Here is a 25,103-nt window from a genome sequence, read left to right on the forward strand (position 1 = left end):
GAAAAAGGGGATTGAGTGCGCGGAAGCCCACAGCAACCTCGCGGCACAGCGCGAATTTGGAGTATCCGAAAAGAGCATTCGATACTAGCGGAGACAGAACCAGCAAACCAACAGAAAACGTCATCTCGTGGGCGGACCGCAGCGGACCGCAAAACTGGAAGACAAGGTTGCGGAGTTCGTCCGGGAGCTGCGTGTAAGATCGCTGCCTGTGACAGCCAAATGCATCCGTTTGAAAGTGGTAGAGATCGCACACGCCTCTGGACTGGGCAGCGAGAAGCACTCGTCATACGACTCTAGTTCGGACCACTCTAATCAAACGCATTGCTCTGATTCGGAGTAGCGCTTGCACACTTCGTGCCCTTCTGCGTACTGCACACTCGGCCAATTTTTGACAGTATCGCGCGACCATCGACCCGCACGTTTGTCAGCACCTTATCATCACGGCACGGAGCGGCGAAATAGCGAAAGCAAGCGCACGCGTACACATGCGCGTATCTCGTTTGTTTCGCCGCTCAGCGCTGTTAAGGTGTTGACAAGCACGCGGGTTGATGGTCGCGCGATACTGTTAAAAATTGGCCGAGTGGTGCACATGCGAGCAGCATTTAAATAAATACTGTCACTATTGTGCATGAGTTGCATTTGGTTCAAGGTAAGGGTGTCTTTCGGTACTTTTGCCATTGTAAAAGATTTTTTTCATTTTTAGAATTCGTTAGTTGGGGGATCGACCTATATTCCGGTCCGACCTATAGTCCGGTTTTTATGGTAGTACACTATCTCTCTTTTAAAGCATAACACATTTTATTAGCTTATAACATTTAACAGTTGGAAAAAGGTGGTTTAAGATTACTACCAAGTCTGCTTTCAATATCAGTTTGTGTCTTTTAAGCATTGCTACCGAGGCTACACACTTCGGCGCAGTGATGCGAGTTCGCCGAACACACTCGCTGCCGAATGCATTTTGCAGCGAGTGTCACTAAGCGTCCCCGTGTGACAACTTGCGAATGACACTAGTGACTAAGTAAAGTCACTCAAAATGACACTAAACTTGCCCAGGTGACAGGCGTATCGTAACATGCTGATTACTTGCCTTGAGGTAGAGGTTTGCCATGCAATCTTTCTAGTGTGCACAGTGCTTCTCTGCATCACTAGTACTGCACACCTGCACTATTTATTTTAAACTCGACATTTTTGACAATATTTGGTATCTACTTGGTTTACATTAGAGGAAGTTGTATAATGTCGATTGTGCAAACATTTCCTACTTGCTTTACATTTGAGCAAGTTGTATAATGTCGATTGTGCAAACATTTCCTTGTAATTGGGCAGCTTTAGCAGAGCATTCGTGGTCTGTTCTAGTCAGACTGGTGCTTGCTAATAAGCTGCACACAGCTGCTCAGCGGGAGCCCTAGTGCACATGGGCACTGTACCACACTCCCGCTGAGTGGTTCTAGGAGTTGCTCGTGTGTCTGGCAGATAGGGAGAGATTACGTTAAAAAAAATTAAAAAAGTGATGTGAACGCAGCTTTTGGCAGCCGACTGAGCACATGAAATTTGAGTGGAGCGGAGCAGAGCGTAAGTGACGCTCTGGTAAAGCTGCCTGTTGTACAGAGACGCTGTAGGAGTGGTGGGCTTCTCGTCACTGTGTCTTCCGTGTGTTGTGTAGGTGCGGCCGCCCACCTTCTTCCACAAGTGCCGGGACCAGCAGTGGTACCTGGCACAGCTGCAGGCACAGCAGGCCCAGCTGTTGCAGCAGGTGCAGCAGCTCAAGGAGGTCTGTGTTCTCCCTGGTGCTTATCTCATCGGGTGTTCTAAGGTGCTGGCATCCTTCTGTTCGCCTTACAGTCATGCCTGGTCGGGCCCACTTTGAGAGGGGAACACTCTGGAACTAGTGCTGGATGATTGGTTGCTAAACTTTCCATTCGGCTACTAATTGCGCTTACTGGTCAAAGTCGTGTGGGTGAAAATAAGTTGAGTATTTTGTGCATTTGTATGAGGATGGCTTGCACATTCATGCTATCTGTCTTGCATGAGCTGCTTGTTGGATGTGGTTCTCACCATTAATCACTGTGAATGCATGCATATGCTACTACTACTACTAGGTACTACTACTACTACTACTACTACTACTACTACTACTACTACTACTACTACTACTACTACTAATAATAATAATAATAATAATAATAATAATAATTGTAATAATAATAATAACAATATAATAATGATGGCGATGATGATAATGATAGAATTTAATTTAATTTAGTTTCACATAAGTGTTTACAAGGTTTGCATAAAGATGTTTGAACCTATAGGCAGAGGCTAGTTTGAGGCCCAATCCAATAATGTGACATGGAATAAATAGTAGGCAGAAATAAGGGTAAATGTATTTACAAAATATATATGGGGTGAAGCTACATCCAGAGGGCTTAATTGAGCAGCTTCTAAAATGTGCCGGAATGGCCTGTAACATATGAACTCCACTGACCGGCGGCTGTCTTGGCACTCTGGGAAGGGAAGGGTTGTTTCCAGAGGAGTGGGGCTTCAGCTGGCGGACTTGTACGACATCCCTAGAGGGCATGGAAGCTTCTGTCCAATGGAGTGATCTCATATGTGGTCTGGAGGAGTGAGACAGAAGCTTCGAAGACAGACCGACGGGGTGGCAAGTCCTACAAATGAGGCCTGGAGAGATGGAAACAGTTCTGCGAGATTAAATACATCTGAATTGCAGTCATTCCACGTTTTTTCAGTTCACAAAACATGGGAGGATGATTGCGCCTAATCTTGAGTCAATCTGTGTTTGTATCCAGGAGTGGTGTTTGTTGGAAAGAATGAGCTTACATGTGGGCATGCAAACAGTGGACTATGTCCAATATATCGAAATGTTGAAATGTAAGGTGCCAGAATGGGCTATTCTACTTCTGTGAAATATGAGCTTTAGCCAAGATTATAGTTGCTTAGCTAGTTGCCATTGAGTGTGCTTTCTATACACCTTTGTCCAGCCCCTGGGGTATAGTCGTAAGCGGGCGTCCTCCTCATGAGTCGTACATCAAATTGCTCATGCTTATTTCACGAGTGCGAGTGCAAGTACAAACAGGAGTGAAGTGATGGATAAATGGACTCCAGTATAAATATGAGTGACTGTTGGTGAGTGCGAATTGGCGTGAGCCTCACAGGGTGCACGTGAGTGTGAACACAAGTGATTGTCACTGAGTGGACGTGAGTGTGAGTGCTGGCTAGTGCCGGTGAGTGTGTGTGTTGACATTGTAAATTAGGAATGTGCGAATACCGAATTGTAGATTTTTAATCGAATATTGGATCAAATCAAGAAAAGAAAAGCCGAATATTGAATCGAATATCAGAAATTGTGTCACAAAATTTAATGTTTACAAACATTGGGCAAGAAAATAGGGTGCTCATGCTCGGAAGTCTCCTAGCATAGCATAACAAGAATCTTGCAAGCTATCAGTAACGTAAGTACATAGAAATCGAGACGTAGAGTACAGTCTATTTCTATTAAAATTTAAAGCGAACAGCAAATTAATATGTCAGCAATGATTACAGCTCAGTTCTAGGATGTGAAGATCTGCAAAATATATATTTTTATGACTGGAATTTCTGTTGAATAGAATCAAGTGCTTTTTTTTCCTCTGAAACTAACAAATTAGTGACACTCCATTGTACTTAATACCAATGAGGTTCTCAGTGGACCTGTGTTTTGTGGCAATCTTATTTATTGCATAGAAAGTTTTGCTTCCCAGTTTTCTTCCAGAATGTAGAAGGGCGAACTGGCCAAACTTTGCGGCAGGTGGGTTATCATAAAGGCAATCTAGATTCTACAATCTGCATGTTCATCCTGCCGTCTGCGCCACTGCATGCTACCAGTTCATGACACTCTCGTGTCTGCCATGTAAATCCAAAGCTAGTTTTGTGGCAGGTTTTTCGAAGATACAAAAAAAGGAGATTGATGTGAGTCTACAAACAGCGTCGGTAACAGGAGACCGCCATTCCGTGTGTCGAAAATATGGCAGCTCTGAACAACTTTGTTGCTACCCTGCACACTCGCTTTTGTTTATGAGGAAGTTTGTTAGCTTCCCAGGTACTGTGTGACTGTTACAAATATGTGTCGATTTGGCACCAAACCGTAACTTTAGTCGATGAAGCAGTGTTGATCAGGCCTAATTGCCTGGCCAGCGTGGCTGTGATGAAAATTCGCCACTGGCCGAGGTGGTAACGGGCTGCAAGCCATCGCGGAATGCTTGCTGCTAGTATGTTTATGTGGGTGGCTCATCATGTGATTGGTCTCAAGGTTATGCATGTAGGTTAGATTGATGGCTGTTGAAGCAGTCTGAAGTTCGTTGCCGCATATTCGACACAATCTATGTGCATATCGGCGGGTAATCGGGCTCGTTTTTGCACTTAATGAAATACATGCTGCTTATTTGTGGTGCCCTCTGTTCCATGTTGCATCATTTCGTTCGATCCCATTGACTTGGGTAAACCTTGTGTCAACAGAGGCGGCCCCGACCGATTATCAGTAAGCATTAAGCAAATTATCAGTAAGCATCAAGAACAACAGTTAGCACAAATTTAATAATTTCTTAGTGGCCACACAACATTTATGACACTAAAGTTTCTCTGCCTTGTTCCACTAAAAGCACATTTTATTAAGCCAAATTCCAACTTCGTACGCCCCATAGTGTTCCAATGACGTACCGTATTTACCCGCGTATAACCCGCCCCTGCGTATAACCCGCACCCCTAACTTTGAACTCGGCGGAAAAAAAAAAAAAAAAGCTCGCGTATAACCCGCACGTTTACCTGAAAAAAAAAAAAAAATGAGCGCTAGAAAGATGCAACTCACACTCAGTGATCATTTTGTTTTCAGAACATTTATTCAAACGACCGCCACCACGTCACTGGTTATCCGATTCTTAATCGTCGCCGCTCTCACTACTGCCATCCGAGGCTTCATCGCCACTCTCAAAGACGTAGTCGTCCTCGGAACCATCCAGACTATTACTGATCGCACATTTTTTAAAGCTTTTGCGCACCAAATCGGCCGGTATCGCTTTCCACGCATCCACGATCCACTGGCACAGCAATGGAATATCAGGCCTTCGCACGCGTCCCGTCGGTGTGAGGGCGTACATGCCGTCGGCCATCCACTGGGCATACAGCCGCTTCACGTGTGCCTTGAACGGCTTGTTCAGGCACACGTCGAGTGGCTGTAGCATGGACGTCATGCCGCCAGGTATTATGACGAGGTCGGTGCTGGTCTCGGCAAGGCGAGCCTTCACCGCATCAGTGCAGTGGCCTCTGAAGGAATCTAGTACGAGCATCGACCGGCGTGCCAGCAAGGCACCTGGTCTTCGCTCCCAGATTACTCGAAGCCAGTCACCGACTAGGCCACTGTTCATCCACGAATTTTCTTCCGCACGCACAACGATTCCTGGGGGCAGTGGAATGCTAGGTAGCGTCTTGCGTTTGAAAATCACATACGGGCGCAGTTTCGTGCCGTCAGCCAAAGCGCATAGCATGACTGTGCAGCGCAGCTTGGCATTTCCGCCGGTCAGCACGCTGACTGATTTGGAGCCCTTTTTTTCCATGGTCGTGTCCATCGGCATCTCAAAGTACACAGGTGTTTGATCAGCATTTCCCACCTGAGACAGCAAATAGCTGTGCTCCTTCCGAAGTGCGATCACATATCGTTGAAAGTTCAACAACTTTTCCTCGTAGGCTTCAGGAAGCCGCTGGCACATGGTTGTTCGCCGCCGCATAGAATATCCATGTCTTCGCATGAAGCGCTGAAGCCATCCACGGCTTGCACGAAACTCACGTGGAATGTTCAATTCCCGGGCCAACTTCAGGGCTTCCATTTGCGTCATCTCAGTCGAAACAGCGTGGCCACGACTTCTCTGCTCCTCAATGAACTTCGCAAGCTGCGTCTCGAGGTGGGGGTACGCGCCAGTCTTCGGACCCCGAAACGCTCGCCTGTTCCGGTTCGTTGCTTCGAGACTCTCTTTTTTCTTCCTCCAGTCGCGAATGCACGACTCGTCGACGTCATGCTGTCTTGCAGCAGCTCTGTTGCCGATTTCTTCGGCAGCGGCTATAATCTTTAGCTTCTCTTTCGCTGTGAAACACTGCCGTCGAGTCGCACTCATGATGCCAAAACAAAGCAGGCAAACAGTGCAAACTGGGGTAAGTACACTAAACAGCGCCTAACGCGAGGCTCAACAATGCTTGGCCTTTCGTTGGCCCTTCATCGGCTTGACAAGCGTCGATGACGATGGGGATGGCGGACTACACGGGGAGGCTGCCGCACATTGCGGTGAAGCCGACCCCCCCCACCCCCCCCCTCCCAAGGAAAAAATTCGCAGATAACCCGCACTCCCACTTTTTAAACGCGTTTTTTCACATTTTGGTGCGGGTTATACGCGAATAAATACGGTAATTCTAAAGACCGCACTAAGCTGCAAAGCATATTTACCAGGATTTTAGTCAATTCCAAATATGGGCCTAGAGATATCTGACACACTTAAACCTTTTCATGCACATTGCACTTGACAGACACCTTGGGCAGCTACACTTTGAGACACTGACTTCCACCTTTTCTTTCTTTATAAAGCTCTGTTCGCTGATTAATCCTTTTAGGGTCCATATTTTTTCGCCATATGCAGCCACCCAGGGTCAATTTCTTTCATTGCAGATTCCAATTCTTCTGAGCTACCTTTTTTGGAAAAATACCATAATTTTTCTAGGGTGACCTTAAAGTGAGAACAATATATTTTGTGTTGGTATATATGTACTCTTTATTCATCAATAACAATAAAAAAGGATATAAGCTTATAAGAATTAAAGATTTGATGCATTGTTATAGTTCAAGGCTTAAAATATGCACACACGAGAATATTTTGCAAGTATTAAATGTTCCTGCTCTTAAACTAATATTTACGTCCATAGCGTAATCGAACTGCGTAGGTGAGCACACTCAAGAAAACTGTGTGCTTGTTGGCCTGTCAAAAAAGCAAAACGTGTGACAAACTTCTGCTAATCTTCATCTTATCGCCAACCAGAGGCAATTAGATATCGCGAGTCTCCCCTCAAAAAAAAAAAGAAAGAAAGAAAGAAAGAAAAGGAAACGCATGCACGATGGCATCCGTCCCATGCTCACCCCTGTGAGCACTAAACGAGCTAGAAACAGGTGGCCTCCCTTTGAGCGATTAGTAACGAGACAGCCATCAGTTTCGTGAGCCCAAGAAGCCGAAACCGCCTGCAGAACAAAACCCGAACTGCCGCACGCCCACACATGCGCCAATGCGCGAGTGGTAGTATATAGACGCGGCAGAGCAAATAAAACTAGCTCTAAAACAAACCATGCAACAAAAATCGAGCGAGGGAGGCGCAAGAAAAAAATTCCCTGTATTCCCACGTAGTGGCAGCACATGCCTGAAAAGAACAAAAATGAGGAAATTGGCACGCTTTTTAAATGTACAGATGGCACCATAAATATACGGCATCGACCATTTTGAACTTGTTCGCGGCACTGTATATTTATGTCATTGACCCTGAAAGGGTTAAGGGACGTAATTATTCAGGAGCAGTTAAGGCTAACCCTCATGGAGCGAATTTTCACGAATTTCACTTGTCAAAAAATCCCACACGAAGCGCCGCTGCGCATTCGTCACACCACATTCTTTGCAACCAAGACCTGGCAAATTCCGCCGATCGTGTCATTGACGAAGCCCATGAGGAGTCATTGTGGCCAGACAAGCTAGACTACGAAAGCGATGTTGACGAAGCAAAGCACAAGGTAAAAATGCGCTTAAACCAACTTTTTTTTTTTTACGTGTTAAAAAAGGCAGCTGACCTGTAGAAGCACATAGATAGGTGTTCGCTGCTCGGCAGAACCTAGTTAGGTTTCTACTTCTGTTTTTATATGTGACACGTCTGCATTTAGCCGATACTATCCCTCGTCTGTGACCTTGTGTTTGGTTACGGCTTGCTCCGTTCAGGCACAGCTGAGTGTTTTTTCCATCGGCTTCCATTTTGCGCCCAGCCTACAATCGAAGAGACATGGAATGCTATTTATGTGACGCTGGACATTGCAATCATCCATCAAAACCATCTTCTCCTGCTAAAAATTGCTGAAAGTTGCTGCTTTAAAGAAATAAGAAAGAAAACAAAAGAAGCAAAAGCCCAAAAAGAAAACGAAGCAAGGGGAGATAATGAAGAAATGATTCTGGGTGCATCCTGCAAGTTTTTCTCCCCACCTACGGGATGCTTTGGCTCTTGTTTTTCTCGGACGTGGCATTGATCTACATCCTGCAAACGGCAATCAAATGCCTTTCCAAAACATGACAGTACGCATGATATGTTGCAGCTCTGCATGGACGAAGCATTGTCGGGAAGCAAAGTCCTCTAACTACATAGTGTAAGTGAAACAAGCAGTGGCCACTTATACAACCTTGAGGCAGAACAGCCAACATGGAGGAGAAACAGCGCTGAAAAACAAGCATTTGAAGTGAAGGTGGGAAGTAACCCAATAGTAACCAAGTATCAACAACAAAAAATCGTGCTGATGGACGACCGACGGAAGCCAACCTCTGCCCTATGGTCTGATTTGGCCGTCGCCCAGCTGTGGCGGCCGAAAGTTAGTCACTTTTTCGCTCCATGGAGGTTGGCGTGTATGCACAACTTAGTCGCCGTTGAGGTTTCATTTACTTATTATATACATTATTTCGTTAAATCCTGTTTCGTTTTAACGAGCTTTGAGTTTACATGTAGAGCTGACTCTTAATCGAACACTGGGTATATTTTTAACGCATAAGCATTCTTTGGCAAGTACCCCAGCAAAATCTGTTCGTCCAGTGATGTCTTAAATCTGCAAAATAAATGCATAATTGGTCAAGTAAACACATGTAATTGCTATAATAGTGTAATAGTGGATGACTCTTAGCATTAGAGAAAAAAAGAGCATCTGACCAGAATTGGAACCATGGACCGCATATTATGTAAGCATTCTTTAGCAAGTACCCCAGCAAAATCATTGTTCCGTGATGCTTTATATATGCAAAATAAATGCCTAATTGGTCAAGTTCATGTAATCATGTCATGTAATTGTTATAATAGTGTAATAGTAGTGATTGGTAGCAATGGATAGACATGGTCAGGATGGCCGAGCAGTCCAATGGGTAGGCATGCACAAGCTGAATAAGTAAGCAAAAGCACAGTAGCAGCTGAGCCAAAGAATGCTTACGCATTAGTGGACAAATCTCAGAATTTCTGTAGCATTTTTAGTAAGCAGCTCATTCTGGGAGTCGGGTTGAGTTATAAACCTGCGAGTCTGAATGAACGATTCTGTGAATTTGGACGAGTCTCAGCCATGATTTCACAAGCCTGAGTAAATGATTCTGAGTGAGCCCGAGTTAGTGCAGTCCGTGAGTCTGCGAGTCTTGAGTGAGCCTGCCTGGTTGTGGTTCTTGTTACCGTATCTACTCGAATCTAGGCCGACGCCGATTCTAAGCCGACCCCCGAATGTCCGAAGCCAGAAAAAATTAACAAAAAGCTTACCTCGAATGTAGGCCAAACAAAAAGTGAGGCAGCGTTCACAAAATGAAAACAGCATTTATTTAATATGAACATGCCAAGCTCGCTCTAGGTCATCATCACTGTTAGCCTCGTATGCTTACGGATGCGCGCAAGCTTACGTCCGTGCTCCCATGCATGCGCAGACAGTGCTGCACGGTTCATACGCGTTGAAACGCAGTGCGATCTTGGTGAACAACTCCTCTCTGCTATCGCGCGCTTATCTTCCTTATTGCTGTCATCTCGTTGCGGCAAATGCAAAAAGTGTCTCCCTTTGCCCAAGTCTCGCCCAGCTTGAACGTTTGATGATGCCTCTGCGGCTAGCACAACTGTTCAACTGAAAGCGGCGCTGCAGTGGCGTCGCCTGTATGGTGCCATTACGATAACACTGCGCTGCACGCCAATACGACATGGGTCAAAATAGCGAGGTCACTCGTGTACTTCAGTTGGCTACTGGCGTGGCTAGTAGTGGCTGTGATGCTGACTTTTCTAGATGGCATTAGCTATGCATCATATTTATTATTTTCAATTAAAAACTGGCACATTTTTAACATCCTCGACCCGCCGTGGTTGCTCAGTGGCTATGGTGTTGGGCTGCTGAGCGCGAGGTCGCGGGATCGAATCCCGGCCACGGCGGCCGCATTTCGATGGGGGCGAAATGCGAAAACACCCGTGTGCTTAGATTTAGGTGCACGTTAAAGAACCCCAGGTGGTCAAAATTTCCGGAGTCCTCCACTACGGCGTGCCTCATAATCGGAAAGTGGTTTTAGCACGTAAAACCCCAAAAGAAGAAGATCCTCGAATCTAAGCCGACCCTAGAGTTTGTCAAATGATTATTTGAAAAAAAAACTATCAGCCTAGATTCAAATAAATATAATACTTTGCGTGCAAGCGAGTCCTGTTCCACTTTTGATTTGTTCGAGTCTGAGTGAGCATGGCTAGGTGTGATTTTTGGTGAGTCTGAGTCCCGATTCAGCCTGGCCGAGTCTGGTCTACAGGTGTCTGAGTGAGCCCTGATGAGTCTGATTTTTGGCAAGCCTTAGTCCCAGTGAGTCCTAAGCTAAACGTATATTTTTTGAGTGAGTCTGGGTGAGTGCTCTTTATTTTGGTGACCTATAGCTGCGAGGCAGTAGCGGTTCAGTGCAATCTGAAGGCACTGATGGCAGCATCTTGAGTGTACTGTATAGGAGCATGCATAGCTTAGGAAAGTAGGGTCTTGAAGGGAAATGTGGGGTGGTAATGGAGGGAGAAGCCGGCAGTGTCGGGACGTGATGAATTGTAGCCATATGTCACATAAGGCCAAGTGCTGTCACAATTATGGTGATCTGTAGAAATGGATCGCATCATGGTGAGCGTGTGGTTAAAGGGGTTCTGAATGGGCTTGGTGAAAAAACAGTTCCTGGGTAGCATACGCTGCTGTGAATGTCTCAGCCATATTTTGCAATCGTGCATGGTGCATGGAGCTCAAAAATGGAGCGTGCAGTAACCTTTTTTCTCAAATGCTCTTTCAACAGAAGCCTGCTCCTCACTCTTTTCTGGACCCTTTATTTTGTAATATAGCAGATTACCATATGGGGCTGCTATTGGCCAATAGCTGACATGAATCAAGAAGGGTGTTTGTATCAGTGTGCTTCTTCCTACTGTTACTGTTTACATTTATTGACCCTGTTTACTAAACAGGCTGAAGTAAGCGAAGGTCTGCTTTAGAATTTTCATAATACTTATGTACTTCGGGAACAAGCCGACTGTCGTCTGTGCACATTTGGCCACAGCTGCCCAGGTAGGAATTAAACTTTTGCCACTTTGCTTATCGGTGTTGCAGCTGTTGGGTCTTGCTAATTTCGATTAGTTTTGAACACTGAACTAGCTTGAACTTAAAGTCAGACCGCACGCACGCTTGCCAACACGCACTCATTTCTGGCCATTCCTGGTTAGACACCGTGGCAGGCTCCGCTTCGTATTGAGCTGTTGACTTTAAAATGTGCAAGCTGGATGTAGCTACTATCTGTCAGTCAAGCTGGTGCAGGACAAAGCCGGTCGGCACCACGTAGCACAGCCAGACTGGAGCATATGAGCATGAGTGCGTACTCCAGCTCTGTTTTCAGAAAGCAAACGCTGCGCATACGCACTACATTTTCATGCGGCTGCGGTCTGCTATGTAGTGTAGATACCACAGCCATCATGGGGTGCTGCGACGAGTTTGCCAACTGAGCGCACTGCGGCTCACTGAAGACAACCGTGTTTGGCACATCATCATCATCATCAGCCTGGTTACGCCCACTGCAGGTCAAAGGCCTCTCCCATACTTCTCCAACAACCCCGGTCGTGTACTAATTGTGGCCATGCCGTGCCTGTAAACTTCTTAATCTCATCCGCCCACCTAACTTTCTGCCGCCCCCTGCTACGCTTCCCTTCCCTTGGGATCCAGTCCGTAACCCTTAATGACCATCGGTTATCTTCCCTCCTCATTACATGTCCTGCCCAAGCCCATTTCTTTTTCTTGATTTCAACTAAGATGTCATTAACTCGCGTTTGTTCCCTCACCCAATCTGCTCTTTTCTTATCCCTTAACGTTACACCTATCATTCTTCTTTCCATAGCTTGTTGCGTCGTCCTCAATTTGAGTAGAACCCTTTTCGTAAGCCTCCAGGTTTCTGCCCCGTAGGTGAGTACTGGTAAGACACAGCTGTTATATACTTTTCTCTTGAAGGATAATGGCAACCTGCTGTTCATGATCTGAGAGTGCCTGCCAGATCATGAACAGCAGGTTGCCATTATCCTTCAAGAGAAAAGTTTGGCACATCGTAGGCACCAAAATCGAAAGTAGTAGTGTCTATGTGAACATCCAAAATCAAATTTGAACTGCGCGCCACGGTGACGTTCAGTAGGAGGAGTGTTGCGGGCACTCCACGCTCCACAGTAGCCTTCACAGTGCAAGTCATTGAAAAAGGAGCAAAAGCACCGAGTAGGGAAGTTATATTGCCAATAACTCCACTTCTGCTGAACGCATTGAGATACTTTTTTCGGCAAAGTATCTCTGACATAGTCTACTTTAACTTCGAATTCTGACCCCTTTAAAGCACTTAGTAAATCCATTTGCCTGCAGGTGGTAGTTGGTGATTAATTTGCGACATGTCGAACAAAAGAATTTACAGTAGAACCTCGTTCATATGTTTTGAGAAAAAGCGTACTAATCGAGAAAACGGACAATCTGAAATAACCATAAAATTTGACAGGCTCAACTGTAGTTGACATATGCGTAATGCGAAATGTTGCACATGTCATCGCACACAAGGCACGAGATGCCGATGCGCGTCGAGCTGGTCAGCCTTCCGCAGCCGAAGAGACATTTTGTTGTTCTCCTGTGGCGTTGTGTTTTAAGGTGGCAACGGGAAACCAAAACAAAATCAAGCTGGTGGGTGACAGCGGATGCCACTGAAGCGAAACATGACGCTCACGTCATGGAACGGCGGCATGGTTGGATTATCACTTACCAAAAGCATGCAGTATGCTACCCATGGCACTATGCCCCGCACTCTGTAAAGATGCTTATCACAATAGGTTTGCAGACTAGAGCTGTGAATGCAGCATGCGACAACTTGGGAAGAGATTTGCTGGTACCAGAATAAGAAATTGAGTGCGCGCTGGCGTTTCCCGTGAGACGGGCGTGCGAGTATTGTGGTGAGGCTGCCACGATGGGCGGCTATGTACTATTCTTGATTGCGGGTGTTTCATGCATTTTATTGTTTACATGAGATCTAGCGGCCAGAAAACATATATTACGATCGCAGCTTGGTGACGTACTGAACGTTGGTGCCATAAAATCGTGTTTTCTGGGAACGTATGAATCGGTAAATGTTTTGTGTTTTCGACCGCAAATGTTCACACTGGGAAATGGTACGTGATGGGGTTCTACTGTAGTTGATGACTTTTGAAAGAAGGGAGTGACTGCAATCGGTCAGCATTTGCCACAGAGAACCATGGGGAGGGAGGTGGGATGTTGTTGAGAAGCAGAAAGGCTATGATGTCAGTGGCACAGCCAGTCGGCAGTGCCCGTGTGATGGCATATCATGTCATGTAGTCGTAGTTACAGTGATCTACTTTCCCACCAAAAAAGATGTCGGAAATGGTCCAAGGAGATTTCAGGCTGTCTTGCTTTGTGGATTTGATGAGCGATGACGAATGTCTGGTAATCAGTTTCAAAGATGGTCGCGATTGGACATCAACACAGATATTGGCAGCCTATTGCTGGGAGGAGGTCAGGTGTGATCATTTTGTCAAAATTATCATTGTCTGAACTGTAGTGTGTAGGCTGTAGTAGAGCATGAAAAATTGTCAGCAATAAATGCAGAAATGGCATACTCATTGATACTAGACGTTGACCAAAGCCACGTCTTCAGGGTTAAGTTGCATGTACGAGCTGTTATGAGTAATGGTGAGAAGATTGTGGGGACGGAAATATGTTTGGTCAACGGAACATCATTTGCAATCAACATATAATTGCCATCAAGAATATAGAGAAAGGACATTAAGTTCACAATTACAGGTCTAGTGGCAGACGAGCATAATTGACAAAGGTTGAATTGTAGCTGGAGCATCAAGGCAGGACAAGCTGTAGTGCACCTGTTCAACAATCAATAAGGTTGCAATGGGCTGATAGAAAGTCCATGCCAAGGATGAGTTCATGGGAGCACTGGTCGAGCATTGTGAGTAACACAATGGGCACATCCCAAGAACAGAAAGCTCTCCACTATCACCAATCCAGAGTAGTGGTAAAGCGAGGACCTTCTTAAGGTGACAACAAAGCTCTCAAGGCATCATCGATATGTGGGGCCCCAAGCCAACGAGGCCAATGAAAACATTCATTCCATGTTACCGTCAATTAGGTTACGTCTAATCAGCACAGTGGTCAAAAGATTTTGTGAGCATGTTTTCAATGCACCATCACCTCTGAGAGCTGCATCATATAATTGTCTGAAGACACGCATCCAATCGGCGACGGCAGGTGGCAGAATCGGGGTAAGCTAGGTAATGGGCGATGAGACAGCAGTGAACAGGACTGGTGTGAGTGGCTTGCAATGTGATTGAAAACTGCTGGGATTGCTCTCTGAGCAATGGTTATGAGCGCAGGGCACGTGAGGAAGCTAAGACCACTGACCAATGCCTTTATGGTTATCTTTTGCTCCGTGGTGGTTGTAGATGCAATCTTGTCGAGTATAGTTTGCTCATGTACTCTTATCTTGTCCACTTCCTCTTCACTTACGACAGCTGTGTTCAATTCTTACGCAAGTGTAACCAGCGTGTGGATATGCGTCATCCGGTAGAGCAGTTGAGGCGTCGACATTCAGCAGTACGACTTCAGCGGCGAGCTGCCGGGTATCCCTGCCGACTGCGACGACAGAATCGCTTTTAGAAGTTTATTGCACCTTGCACGTTTCCACCCGTAATGATTCACGGAGCGAAACTTTGTCGGACGCTTCAGCATATCCAGCATCGCAGTCGCGAGACTAAGACAAAATGGCGGCTGTTTTCGTCATCTGAGCGCTCGTGGTCCTTGGAGGCAGTCATCACTCGCCATCTTGGTCACACGCTCAAACTGGCCAATAGTAGCATGCATGGCGAATTTCTTTTACTGTTTTTTTCATGACTGCAGCGCTGGCAATGTTGCCGACGATGTATAAAGAAAGCCAGAAACGTGAGCTTTCGAATGATGCCAAAATGGCACTGGCAGAGCGTGTAGTTATTAAGTTAGGCGCGGCAATAATTGGGCACGATTCCCAATTTAAGGGGCAACGCTTGCGGATTCGCGTCTTTAGGTCATGATAACGGAAGAACTACACAGTATTTTGCAACCAAATTTCGAAGATAGTTGCGGAAACGAGTCAGGAACATGGAAATTAAAAATTAATCATTCGAAGTTTGGGCCGATTTTCGGCCCTAAAGACCCGGGTCTCCCCTAAAGTCTACTTCATTTACTGTTTTGAAGCAAGATAATTGGATGCACCTGGTCATGTTGCCAATTATTCTTTTGATAAGACGAACAAATATTCATGGTCCCTTCGAGTTTATTTTAAAGGGGGTGTACTGTAGTTTCACTTTCATGAGATTTCGCGTGAATTGGCTCTGAACGCAATGGCTTATGAGTGACAGCATGTCTGGCGTTGTGCCAAGCTCGTTATCTTCGTACAACATTCAGAACGCTGTCAATTGTATACCTCAATGCGTCTGGTGCCAAGTATCTCTCAAATTTATCACCTGAAAATATTGCCCCTGGATGATGGTGTCAACCGGGACGCAGTTCTTGCTGGTTATCAGATAAAGTGCACCTGCTATTTATACCGTGTCCCATTTTGTCAGGCTCCGCCACAGAGCTGTCTCATTTACGACAAAAGGCCAGCCTGATGCCCGACATGCACGACAGATAAGACTTCATAGATATTTGTGTGTGTGAAGCAGATTCTTTTTTTTTAATTTTTCAACCAACAGTTTTGCCGAACAAAGCTCGCAAATTCTCTTTGCAAACATGTCAACTTCCAATTTCATCTCCTTGGTTCTCAAACTGAACCCTTGCCGTCCCATGTAGCTAAAATAAAAAAATTTGCCAACATGGTTGTAGGATTTTGTCGATTGTTCTTACTCACATGTTCATACTGTACCACCAACCAATCTTCCATGTCGACATCATCAGTCCGCCCGTTTTTACCTGGAACTCATGGATGTGAACCGAAAACTGCCGGTGTCACTACCGCCAAGGAGGGAACCACCTCTACCATCTCGGTGTGAAAGGTCACGTGACAGCCACTGCGGAGCTCCATTACCTCGAGTTGGTACCTGAGACCTTCATCAAAGTGAAAAGTAGGCGAAAATAAGGGAAAATGAATTAACAAAATATATATAGGGAGAAGCTGCAGCGAAGCTGCCAGACCATCAACAGTGCAAGCGCTTTTTCAGTCGTCCTCTTCGTCTTGCTGGGCACCTTCTTCAATGCACAGAAATGACTTGTAATAATAGTAATAATAATTGATAGGATCTTGTTTCCCGAAGCTACAGCTTGGTCATGAGGGAGGCTGTAGCGAAGGGCTACAGATTAGCTTTGACCACCTGAGGTTAGTCAGGAGTCTTCTATTGTGCTTTGTTGCTTCGGATGTGTAAACCCATCACTCAGTCACTCACTCAATTGTTACAATCAATCACTGAACTTGCAATGTCATATGACTTCAAGAAGGTTAACGTAACAATCGACAGGGTCGTTAGTAACCAGAAAGAGACAGCAGCATTTGCATGTTGTTGGAAATGCTGTTCTCTCTAGTACGTTATAGTGAAACTTTGCAGCATGCCTGCCATCTCCTGAATTTTCTGTAAGCTTCATGAATTTGGACTTGTTTTACAATTTTTATGATGGTTGCATCAAGTTTCATGAATAAATTCTGTTGCAAAGAGCTTTGGTTTCCGAACCTTCTGTCGGAAGGCTGGTGGTGCAAGGATGCCAGAGGGTTACTTGCTTCGAGCAAATTTATGGAGACGTTCCTGAAGCAGGTGAAATTGGCAACAGCAAATTTGTGAAAGTGTAACTGCTTTCCAGAAACCATGTTTTGTTTGTCAGTGTCTGCTGTTCCAAGTATGCTGCGACTTGTTTGCTCCTTCTAAAGCTAAATCATGATTAGCAAAGTGCATATGTACCTCGCAAAAGCTATCTCACAAATTGCTTCTGTCTGCTTGATTTTTACTACTCCTAAGGTTCACATGTTGGCAGGTATGCTGTAGTCACATCAAGGAGTGCAGTTCAGATGGCATGTCTGCTCCACTGTCAAATTGAGGATGAGTGCTGCACTCCTTGAATAAGCTAAACATTTGCTGCCACGTCACTGTCGTTATTCTTTCTTTTCTTAACCTTAACAGCTCATCCTTTTAACGTTGTTGTTAAATAAACGTGTAGTTTGCAATTTTTCTGAAACATTCTTTTTTGCCTTTCTTTAGAGGCTGGCTGCTGAAATGGCAAAGAACGAGGCAAGCTCCTACACTTCGGAGAATGCCGCTGGTGAGCTATTCATGCACTTATTTGAAGCAGGACCCATTGCTTCTGGTATAAAAATAAAAGGTTATTGCAGTGGCGAAAGACGAAGGTCATTGTGTGCTTTAGCCAGGTTTGGTACTACAGTTTTCCAGGTTACACTTTTCTCATTGGCAGTTGCATGTTTCCAGGAGGTGATGTCGTAGCTGTTGGTGTAATGCTAAGAACAGTAGCAGTAAACAGAAAAATGCTCTTTATGAAAGGGGGAAGGTCGGGGGTTCATGATCAGGGACAGCAGTTTGTCACGAACACCATGGCTGTCTCACTCTAGGTGGGTGCTCAATTTAAACAGTTCAGCAGCAAGAGGGAAACCGTCGGCAGTCATCATTCCCGGAGGTTACTCGTGGCCGAGTATCGAACGAACATAGTACCAGGGCAACCTCTCTAGCAATATTTAGCACAACTAGCACTAAAAATCTTGGCATCTATGTCCTTCAGTGAACCTGAAACTGTGCTTAGGCACTGTTTCAGTTATGTTGTTGCTTGTAGACAATGTTTCCAGTGCTACTTGTGGAAATCTTGCAAAGGTGAATGCATCCCCAGAACTGATCATCCAAGAAGGAGCACCCCTGCTTAGCTTCGGTGACCCGTCAAGAACTGGTGTGTTCAGAATGACACAGCTGATGGCAGTGCTATTTGTTAGATTAGAATGCAAGCGTCTAGAAGGGCACTGTTATTTCATTTCTGAGTGGAAATTCTATGATGACTGTATCCTCGTTAAGCTGTTTTAATGGAATTTCTAAGGTGTGGTTTATGGGCAAAAAAAAAAGGATATATGGATGTGTTTATGGCAGCTTTTGCATTGTCGGGATGTTCATTGCATCCTTCGTCATGTTTTCCCGTGAGCAGAACAACCGGGCAGCACAGCTGAGTGTGCTGGTCCAAGTCGGACCGCAGAGCCAGATTCACCCCAGTCGGACCTCCCTCCTGCGAGCCCCCAGCGACAGCAGGGCATCTCCCTTGGTGCCACGGCTGCCAGTAATAGCAGTGGCAGCCTGGAGCAGCAGATTGCAGCCAACCTGGCTGCATCAGTGGACACACTTACTGCAGAACTTTTGCGCTCCGGTCCACAGAAAGGTTAGTTCGGTTACTTGGTGCAGCATTGTTAAACAGGCCTTGCACTCTTTTTGTTTTTTAGAAATTCATTGACATAGGTCATCATCATGATCATCAACCTATTTATGTCCACTGCAGGATGAAGGCGTCTCCCAGCAATCTCCAATTATCACTTCCTTGTGCCAGCTTACTTTATCCTGTGGCTACAAATTAACTACGTAATTTAATTACACCACCGAATTCTCTTGCCATGCTCGACTGCGCCCCCCTTCTCCTGGCACCCATTCTGTAATTCTAATAGAGTGCTGGTTATCTGCCCTATGCATTACATGTCCTGCACAGCTCCATTTTTCTCTCTTTACCTCTGCTAGAATATTGGCTAGCTTCATTTGCTCTCTAATCCACCCTGCTGTCTTCATATCTCCTAATGTTATGCCTATTATTTTGTGTTTCATCGCTCCTTGTGCACTCCTTAACTTCTTCTCAGGCTTCTTGGATAACCTCCAGCTTTTTATACCATGTGCTGATACCCATGGAATGCAGTGACGTACACTTTTATTTCCAAGGATAGTGGTACGCGGCCGCTCATAACTTGGCATATGGGGGCACCTGCCATATGCTCTCCAACACATTTTTAAATGAAGCTTGTATTGCCTCGCTCGCGTCGGCATCACTGTTGGTGTCGCCATGTGAAAAAACCCAAGCCATGCAAAAATAAACATTGCTTGTCAGGCTGTGGATTCGAACCACTGACCTCCGGGTTGTGAGACCACCAGGCTAACCGATTCAGCCGCTGTTGGTTTATCATATGAGCCCTTTAAAGCGGGGTTTTATCTGCATGAAGAAGTAAACGCAGTGCATGGCGTGTGCCAATCACAGGCGTCCCTCTCTCTGGAAGAGGGAAAGGGTGTGATCACGGTCCCACCATTTCTTGCCAGTTCAGGCATGGCAGTCAGATGGGCAGGCCGCGTCTGGTTCGTTCTGCTCAGGAGCAGGCTGCATTGAAGAAACGGCAGTGGGAACGGGCTGTGCGGGAATGGGCTGCGTGTCGTGTGTTCAGCCGAAGAACAGGCACCACTTGGTGAACCTCGCCGGGAACTCGCTTGAGAAACGACTCATCGTCGACTTGCTGACCACGCTGTAAAGGAGCGCAAAGACGAGGTGTTACGACATTGAAGAGCCATGGATCTGGAGCTTCGCTTGCACCTCTCTTCACACTAGTGGCAGGGTGGTCAATTTTTTATTTTGTAGATTTCCTTCCTATGATCAGGATCCCCTGTGAGTAGTTTTCCTGGAGAGACATACTCTCGCACAGATTCTAGAAGGTGACCTTCAATAACGAATCCTCATTTTCTTACAAATGTGCTCAAGACATAAGAATAAAGCTAATGGCTTTTTTTGCATAAAGCTGCAACTGAATAAACTTGCGATAGAATGTTCAGGTCTCTGTTGCACACAGTCCCACTGACGTATGCGCTTTTGCTCATTCAATTGCCACTCCAGGTGTGTGTTGACGACGCTGTGCTAGCAAGGCACAGATACTATGAGCCTAAGTGTTATCCTAGGCCTTTTCAAGCACTTCACTATATCTAATGCGGCTCCTTTGCTGTAAGTGATGTCTTTCCATGTGTGGCCATCATTATATCGAGTAGGTCGTTCCCTAGAAACTGTGATGTTTCCAGACACTTCCATTGTGTCCGAAATTAGTACAATCGAACCTTTATAATATGAACACAGGCACAGTGATGTATCAGACATAACAAAGTTAATCTAAGATGTTTCTCGCCAATATCAGCGCATAATGAATATATACCTATGATGAATTGAATAACGAAGGTGTTTCTATGTCAGACGCAACTTTGTTATAACAAGGTTTGACTGCGCTTCTTTATCGTCTGCCACATTCGACACAGGCTTCTTTATACTTCACTGGCTTCATTCTTGGCATCTCTGTCTTGTTGTTATCGGTGCTGTAATCTCACTACCGATGCACAAAAACATTGTGAAATTCCCTCGCACAAGCCTTACTGTAATACACAAATTTCCCTGCAGCCAGGATTAAAGCAAAGTGCTGTGTAGTGCAGTTCATACCTTGGAACAAAAGTTTTGAATGCATGGGCTTCGGAAGTCTACACCTGCCTTCGCTTAATGCTGGTTTTATGCTCTGGCTGCAGTGAAAGTCTGCATTCTCATGCCTATCAGGTTCCAAAAGGTCACAGTGTGGTATCAGTTTGTGTATCAACGAAGACGTGCAGGGGGCTCAAAAAGCGTGCACTTTTGGCACGTGCAGCACACTGTAACAGCAGGCATGAGTATCCATAACCAGCCCTTATGTGTCTTGGTGGTTGCTTTGAGAATTAGTGCTTTTACTCCCCTAACAGAATTTGTTTTTGTAAAAAAACACGTGGCACATTATTACAGCAAAAATTGCTTCTGTTGAATGCTGCCCGTGCTGTTAGATTGCGAACTATCCTTTGCATCATGTGCCTGTAGATCTGCTTTAATACACATGCACACATGCTCAAGACAACAATTACTCCGAGTTTCTGCTATTTGAGAGTTTGTCATTATGCTTTAAGACATATTCACGGCTTTCCAGCACTGAAGAAACCCTGTCTAGCTGCCATTTTCTTAGCGTATTCGCTCGAATCTAGGCCGGCCCCTATTCTAAGCCAATCGCCAAATGTCCAAAGCTAGAAAAATAAAAAAGAAGTTTACCTTGAGTTTAGGCTGAACAAAAAAGTGGGGCAGCGTTCACAAAATGAAAACATCATTTATTTAATATGAACATGCCGAGCTCACGCCACGTCATCATCGCTGCTAGGCTCGTCGCTATAACCCAGACAGCACGCCCATGCATGCGCAGACAATGTGGCACGGCTCGTACGCATCGAAACATGACGCACAATGTCGGTGAACAGCTCCTCTCTGTTATTGCATGCTTATCTTCCTTATCACTATCATCTCATTGCGGCACATGCAGAAGCGTTTGACGATGCCTCTGCGGCTAGCACAGCTTTTCGTTTGAAAGCGCCACTATAGTGACATCGCCTGTTTGGTGCTATTACGACAACGCCACGTCATGGGGCGAGCCGATACGACACAAATCAAAATGGTGACATCGCTAGTGTACTTCAGTTGGCTATTGGTGCGACTGGTAGCGGCTGCGATACTGACTTTTCTAGACGCCACTAGTTATGCACCATATTTATCATTTTCAATTACAAACTGGCACGTTTATTAAAATCCTCGAATCTATGCTGACCCTAGAGTTTTGTATATGATTATATGAAAAAAGCTATAGGCCTAGATTCGAATAAATATGATATGTTCATGACAGAGTGAGTGACTGGTGATGCAAAATGATGCCTCAATTATTACAGCACTGCAGCCATTAATAGCTCGCTGCTGATGTCGCAAGATGTGGTCATTGCCACTATTTCCGATCACCTTGCAGATGTGTCCTGCCGTGCTAAATCAGTGTCTACCAGGCATCGGTGGGTATCACGGGGCCTTGGGGACTCGTGCGATGCTGACTCCTCGGGAACCGAGAGCAGCGAGGTAGGTCTCATGATGTCCCGCTTTCCTGCTTGAGGCAGCTGCTTCTGTGTGCACCTTTGCCGCTGATTGTGCCCTAGCGATTACTTATGTTCATTGCCCCTGCTCGCATTTCGATGGGACGGTTTTAATGAGCAGGTGTGACAACAGCAATTCATCTACCTGGACAGATGCAGCTGTGTAGTGCTGAGGTTGCAGTGCTGAGCCTTGTTGTAAACTCTGTGCATTGACCTTCTTATCTCAGATGGGGAGAGGAGGAGAGGCACTAAAATGTTTATGAAATAAAAACAAAGGAAAGGAAAGAACAATCAACTCTGTGAAATTACCTGCAGGCTGCATAAATTAATACTATTGTCATGATCCTCTTAAGGTATAGCAGTGAGCTTGTCACAGACGGCGTTTTCTTGGGCAGAGGGGTCCTTGGAAGGATCCACTTGCTGGCAGTAATGATCGGGCTTTGTTGGTTAGCAAGGCAGTTGTATCACACTGCAAATGGTCCAAGACATGTTCATAACAAGTGGGAAATTGAGGCATGCCGACAGTTGTCGACCGATTCTTTGGACAGGAATGGAGCCGCAAAAATGTCGGAATGCCGTGCTTGCTTATGTAAGGCCTGCACTTCTCTTTTAGTTTTTTACAGGGTTTGGGCCTTGCACGAGGCAGGCTTGCCTCGTGTAAGCCCTCCACATTGAAGAGTACACTGTGCAGAGTCTGAAATTTGGTTGCTGCTATACATTGATTCTATGTAAAAGGTGAAGGTGCCTCAGGCAAGCCTGAATAATCGAGCAGGTCCGAAAGATCAGTCAGTAACTGTATGTTGAAAGACAATTAATGGTGCCTAGGTGTCCCACCTCAATTTAAGAGCTCAGAAGTGGTAGGTCACGAGATTGTGAACAACCGCTAGAGAAGTTTTTTAAAATCTTGGCTCTCTGCCCTCATCCTCACTGACGATGTGCCCCATTGCTCCCAGTGTGCCAGTGAAGGAGAAGTGGACGGCAGGGTCACCAGACTTCAGGGAGGAGCCAGTGCTGGTTCCACCTTGGATGAAAATGACATTGACGAGGAAACCATGTGAGTGGCTGCTGCATTCTTTGCTGGGACGCCTGCCTGCGTGCTTCAAAAGGGGGGAGAGAGGCAGAGTGGTTAAGGGGTCATTGAGGAGAAAAATTAGTGGAGCTGTATTAGTGAATAGCACTTGTACAACACGAGCAAAGCCACTCTTACCATTGGAATAGGCTTGGTAAGCCAGAAAACATGAAATGAGGCAGATTGGTGATGCTCCCCCAAAGTTTCTGCATCAGCTTACCGGGGCATCATGGATTTTAACAGCCTCTCTTTGGTTTGAGTTAACTGTTTACTGGCAAAGAAAGACTACACTACATTCTAAAAGATCCAGAGACTACGCAGCAAGTTTCAAAAACTTTTTGTATGTGAAAAACAGTTGAAATATGAGAAAATAGTTTGAAATCCATGTCATCACACTGGCATACCGGTGATAAGGATAAGGAGAGGTGGCGAGTCCGGCCTCCATTTTTTTAGTATAGCTTGAAACAGCGTGAAGAAGACGAGGACAGGAATAAAAAACGAACACAACAGGATAAGCGCTGAACTGCCAATTGCAAAATTTATTGAAGGAACAACCAGCTTTATAACATGCCAAAAAAATGCCAAAAAGTACCAAAAGGTTGAAGGGCATACATACTGCCTACAAGTGCAGGTGTTTATCTTGAAATTTTATCTCAAGTTTTGTTAACATCTGTACTTGTAGGCAGTACACATGCCCTTGACCCTTTTTTACCCTTCAAACTTTATTTTTATTTCTGGCAATCAATGTCTTACTGCAAAACACCTTTCGTGGTTTGAAATAACCAACTGTGTTTCGAGCTTCCGGGCACTGAGCTAATGTGCATACTAATGCATACATGTCCACATACAAACATACTCGTAGCTAGTGTCCCAATTTATGCCCCAGTGACTGCTCTCTCTGGGTAACAGAAGCTGATCTTGAAGGCCATGCTTTTGTGAACTGCATCCACCAAAAGCATTTGCGGAGCTAGAGATGCATCAAACACGATATTTTGGATGTCACCTATTGGAAGTATTATTACTGTAAAACCTTGTTAATCTGAATTCAGATTCTGAAATAACACCAGGACCAGAGGGTGGGTCCAAATTATTTTATTTTTCAAATTAATGTGGGCCAAAGTAACAAGATCTTTCTGTAACATTGATTTCATTGCACATTGAGGTACGATATACTCGCCACACTGCCGACCACGGCGGCACGATACCCACAAAATTCAGCTTGTGCACAGATGTTTTCCTGGACGCAGAAATACCTTGCAATTTGCTGAGCTGCATCCACCTGTCTAGTTACCCATCCCTTGTTGACGCTGACATCCATACTTGCGTGCATTGACAGGGAAGCAATATCCTGTGGTGCAGTTTTCTAGGAACATTATTTCATGACCACACAACAGCAAGAATTGGTATGAGGGCTATGCTGGACTATTTGCACAGCACTGAACTGTACTTACGGCTTCCAGAGAACAAGTGTGCTACGTATATTTACGCATGCATTTCTCCTTCATGTCATCATCATCAACTTCCGTCATTCTGCATATCCACTTATGTCATCATAATTTGATGCCCTCGTTCATGAACTTCAGCACTCAGCTGTAGGGGCAGCATTCCGATGGGTGCAGAATGCAAAAATATTAGGGGTGTGCGAATACCGAAAATAGTAGATTTCGAATCAAATATCGAATTGAATCAAGAAAAGAAGATGAATATCGAATCTAATATCAAATACAGTCGAACCCACTTATAACAA

General features: G+C 45.3%; 1 protein-coding gene across 6 annotated transcripts in view; it reads left to right on the plus strand.

The window, feature by feature from the left end:
- LOC142576242 (uncharacterized) overlaps window positions 1–25,103 on the plus strand; it is a 67,624-nt gene that overhangs the window by 23,562 nt on the left and 18,959 nt on the right. For 3 of the 6 annotated variants that reach the window (XM_075686276.1, XM_075686277.1, XM_075686278.1), the window contains 6 exons: window positions 1,664–1,813; window positions 16,274–16,408; window positions 17,563–17,623; window positions 18,506–18,733; window positions 22,170–22,273; window positions 23,241–23,341. In XM_075686276.1, the coding sequence (XP_075542391.1) occupies window positions 1,664–1,813; window positions 16,274–16,408; window positions 17,563–17,623; window positions 18,506–18,733; window positions 22,170–22,273; window positions 23,241–23,341 (779 nt within the window). The remainder of the gene's footprint in view (window positions 1–1,663; window positions 1,814–16,273; window positions 16,409–17,562; window positions 17,624–18,505; window positions 18,734–22,169; window positions 22,274–23,240; window positions 23,342–25,103) is intronic. The other 3 variants (XM_075686279.1, XM_075686280.1, XM_075686281.1) reach the window with 3 other exon arrangements.

The sequence above is a fragment of the Dermacentor variabilis genome, chromosome 3 (genome assembly GCF_050947875.1).
Source record: "Dermacentor variabilis isolate Ectoservices chromosome 3, ASM5094787v1, whole genome shotgun sequence".
Classification (NCBI taxonomy): domain Eukaryota; kingdom Metazoa; phylum Arthropoda; class Arachnida; order Ixodida; family Ixodidae; genus Dermacentor; species Dermacentor variabilis.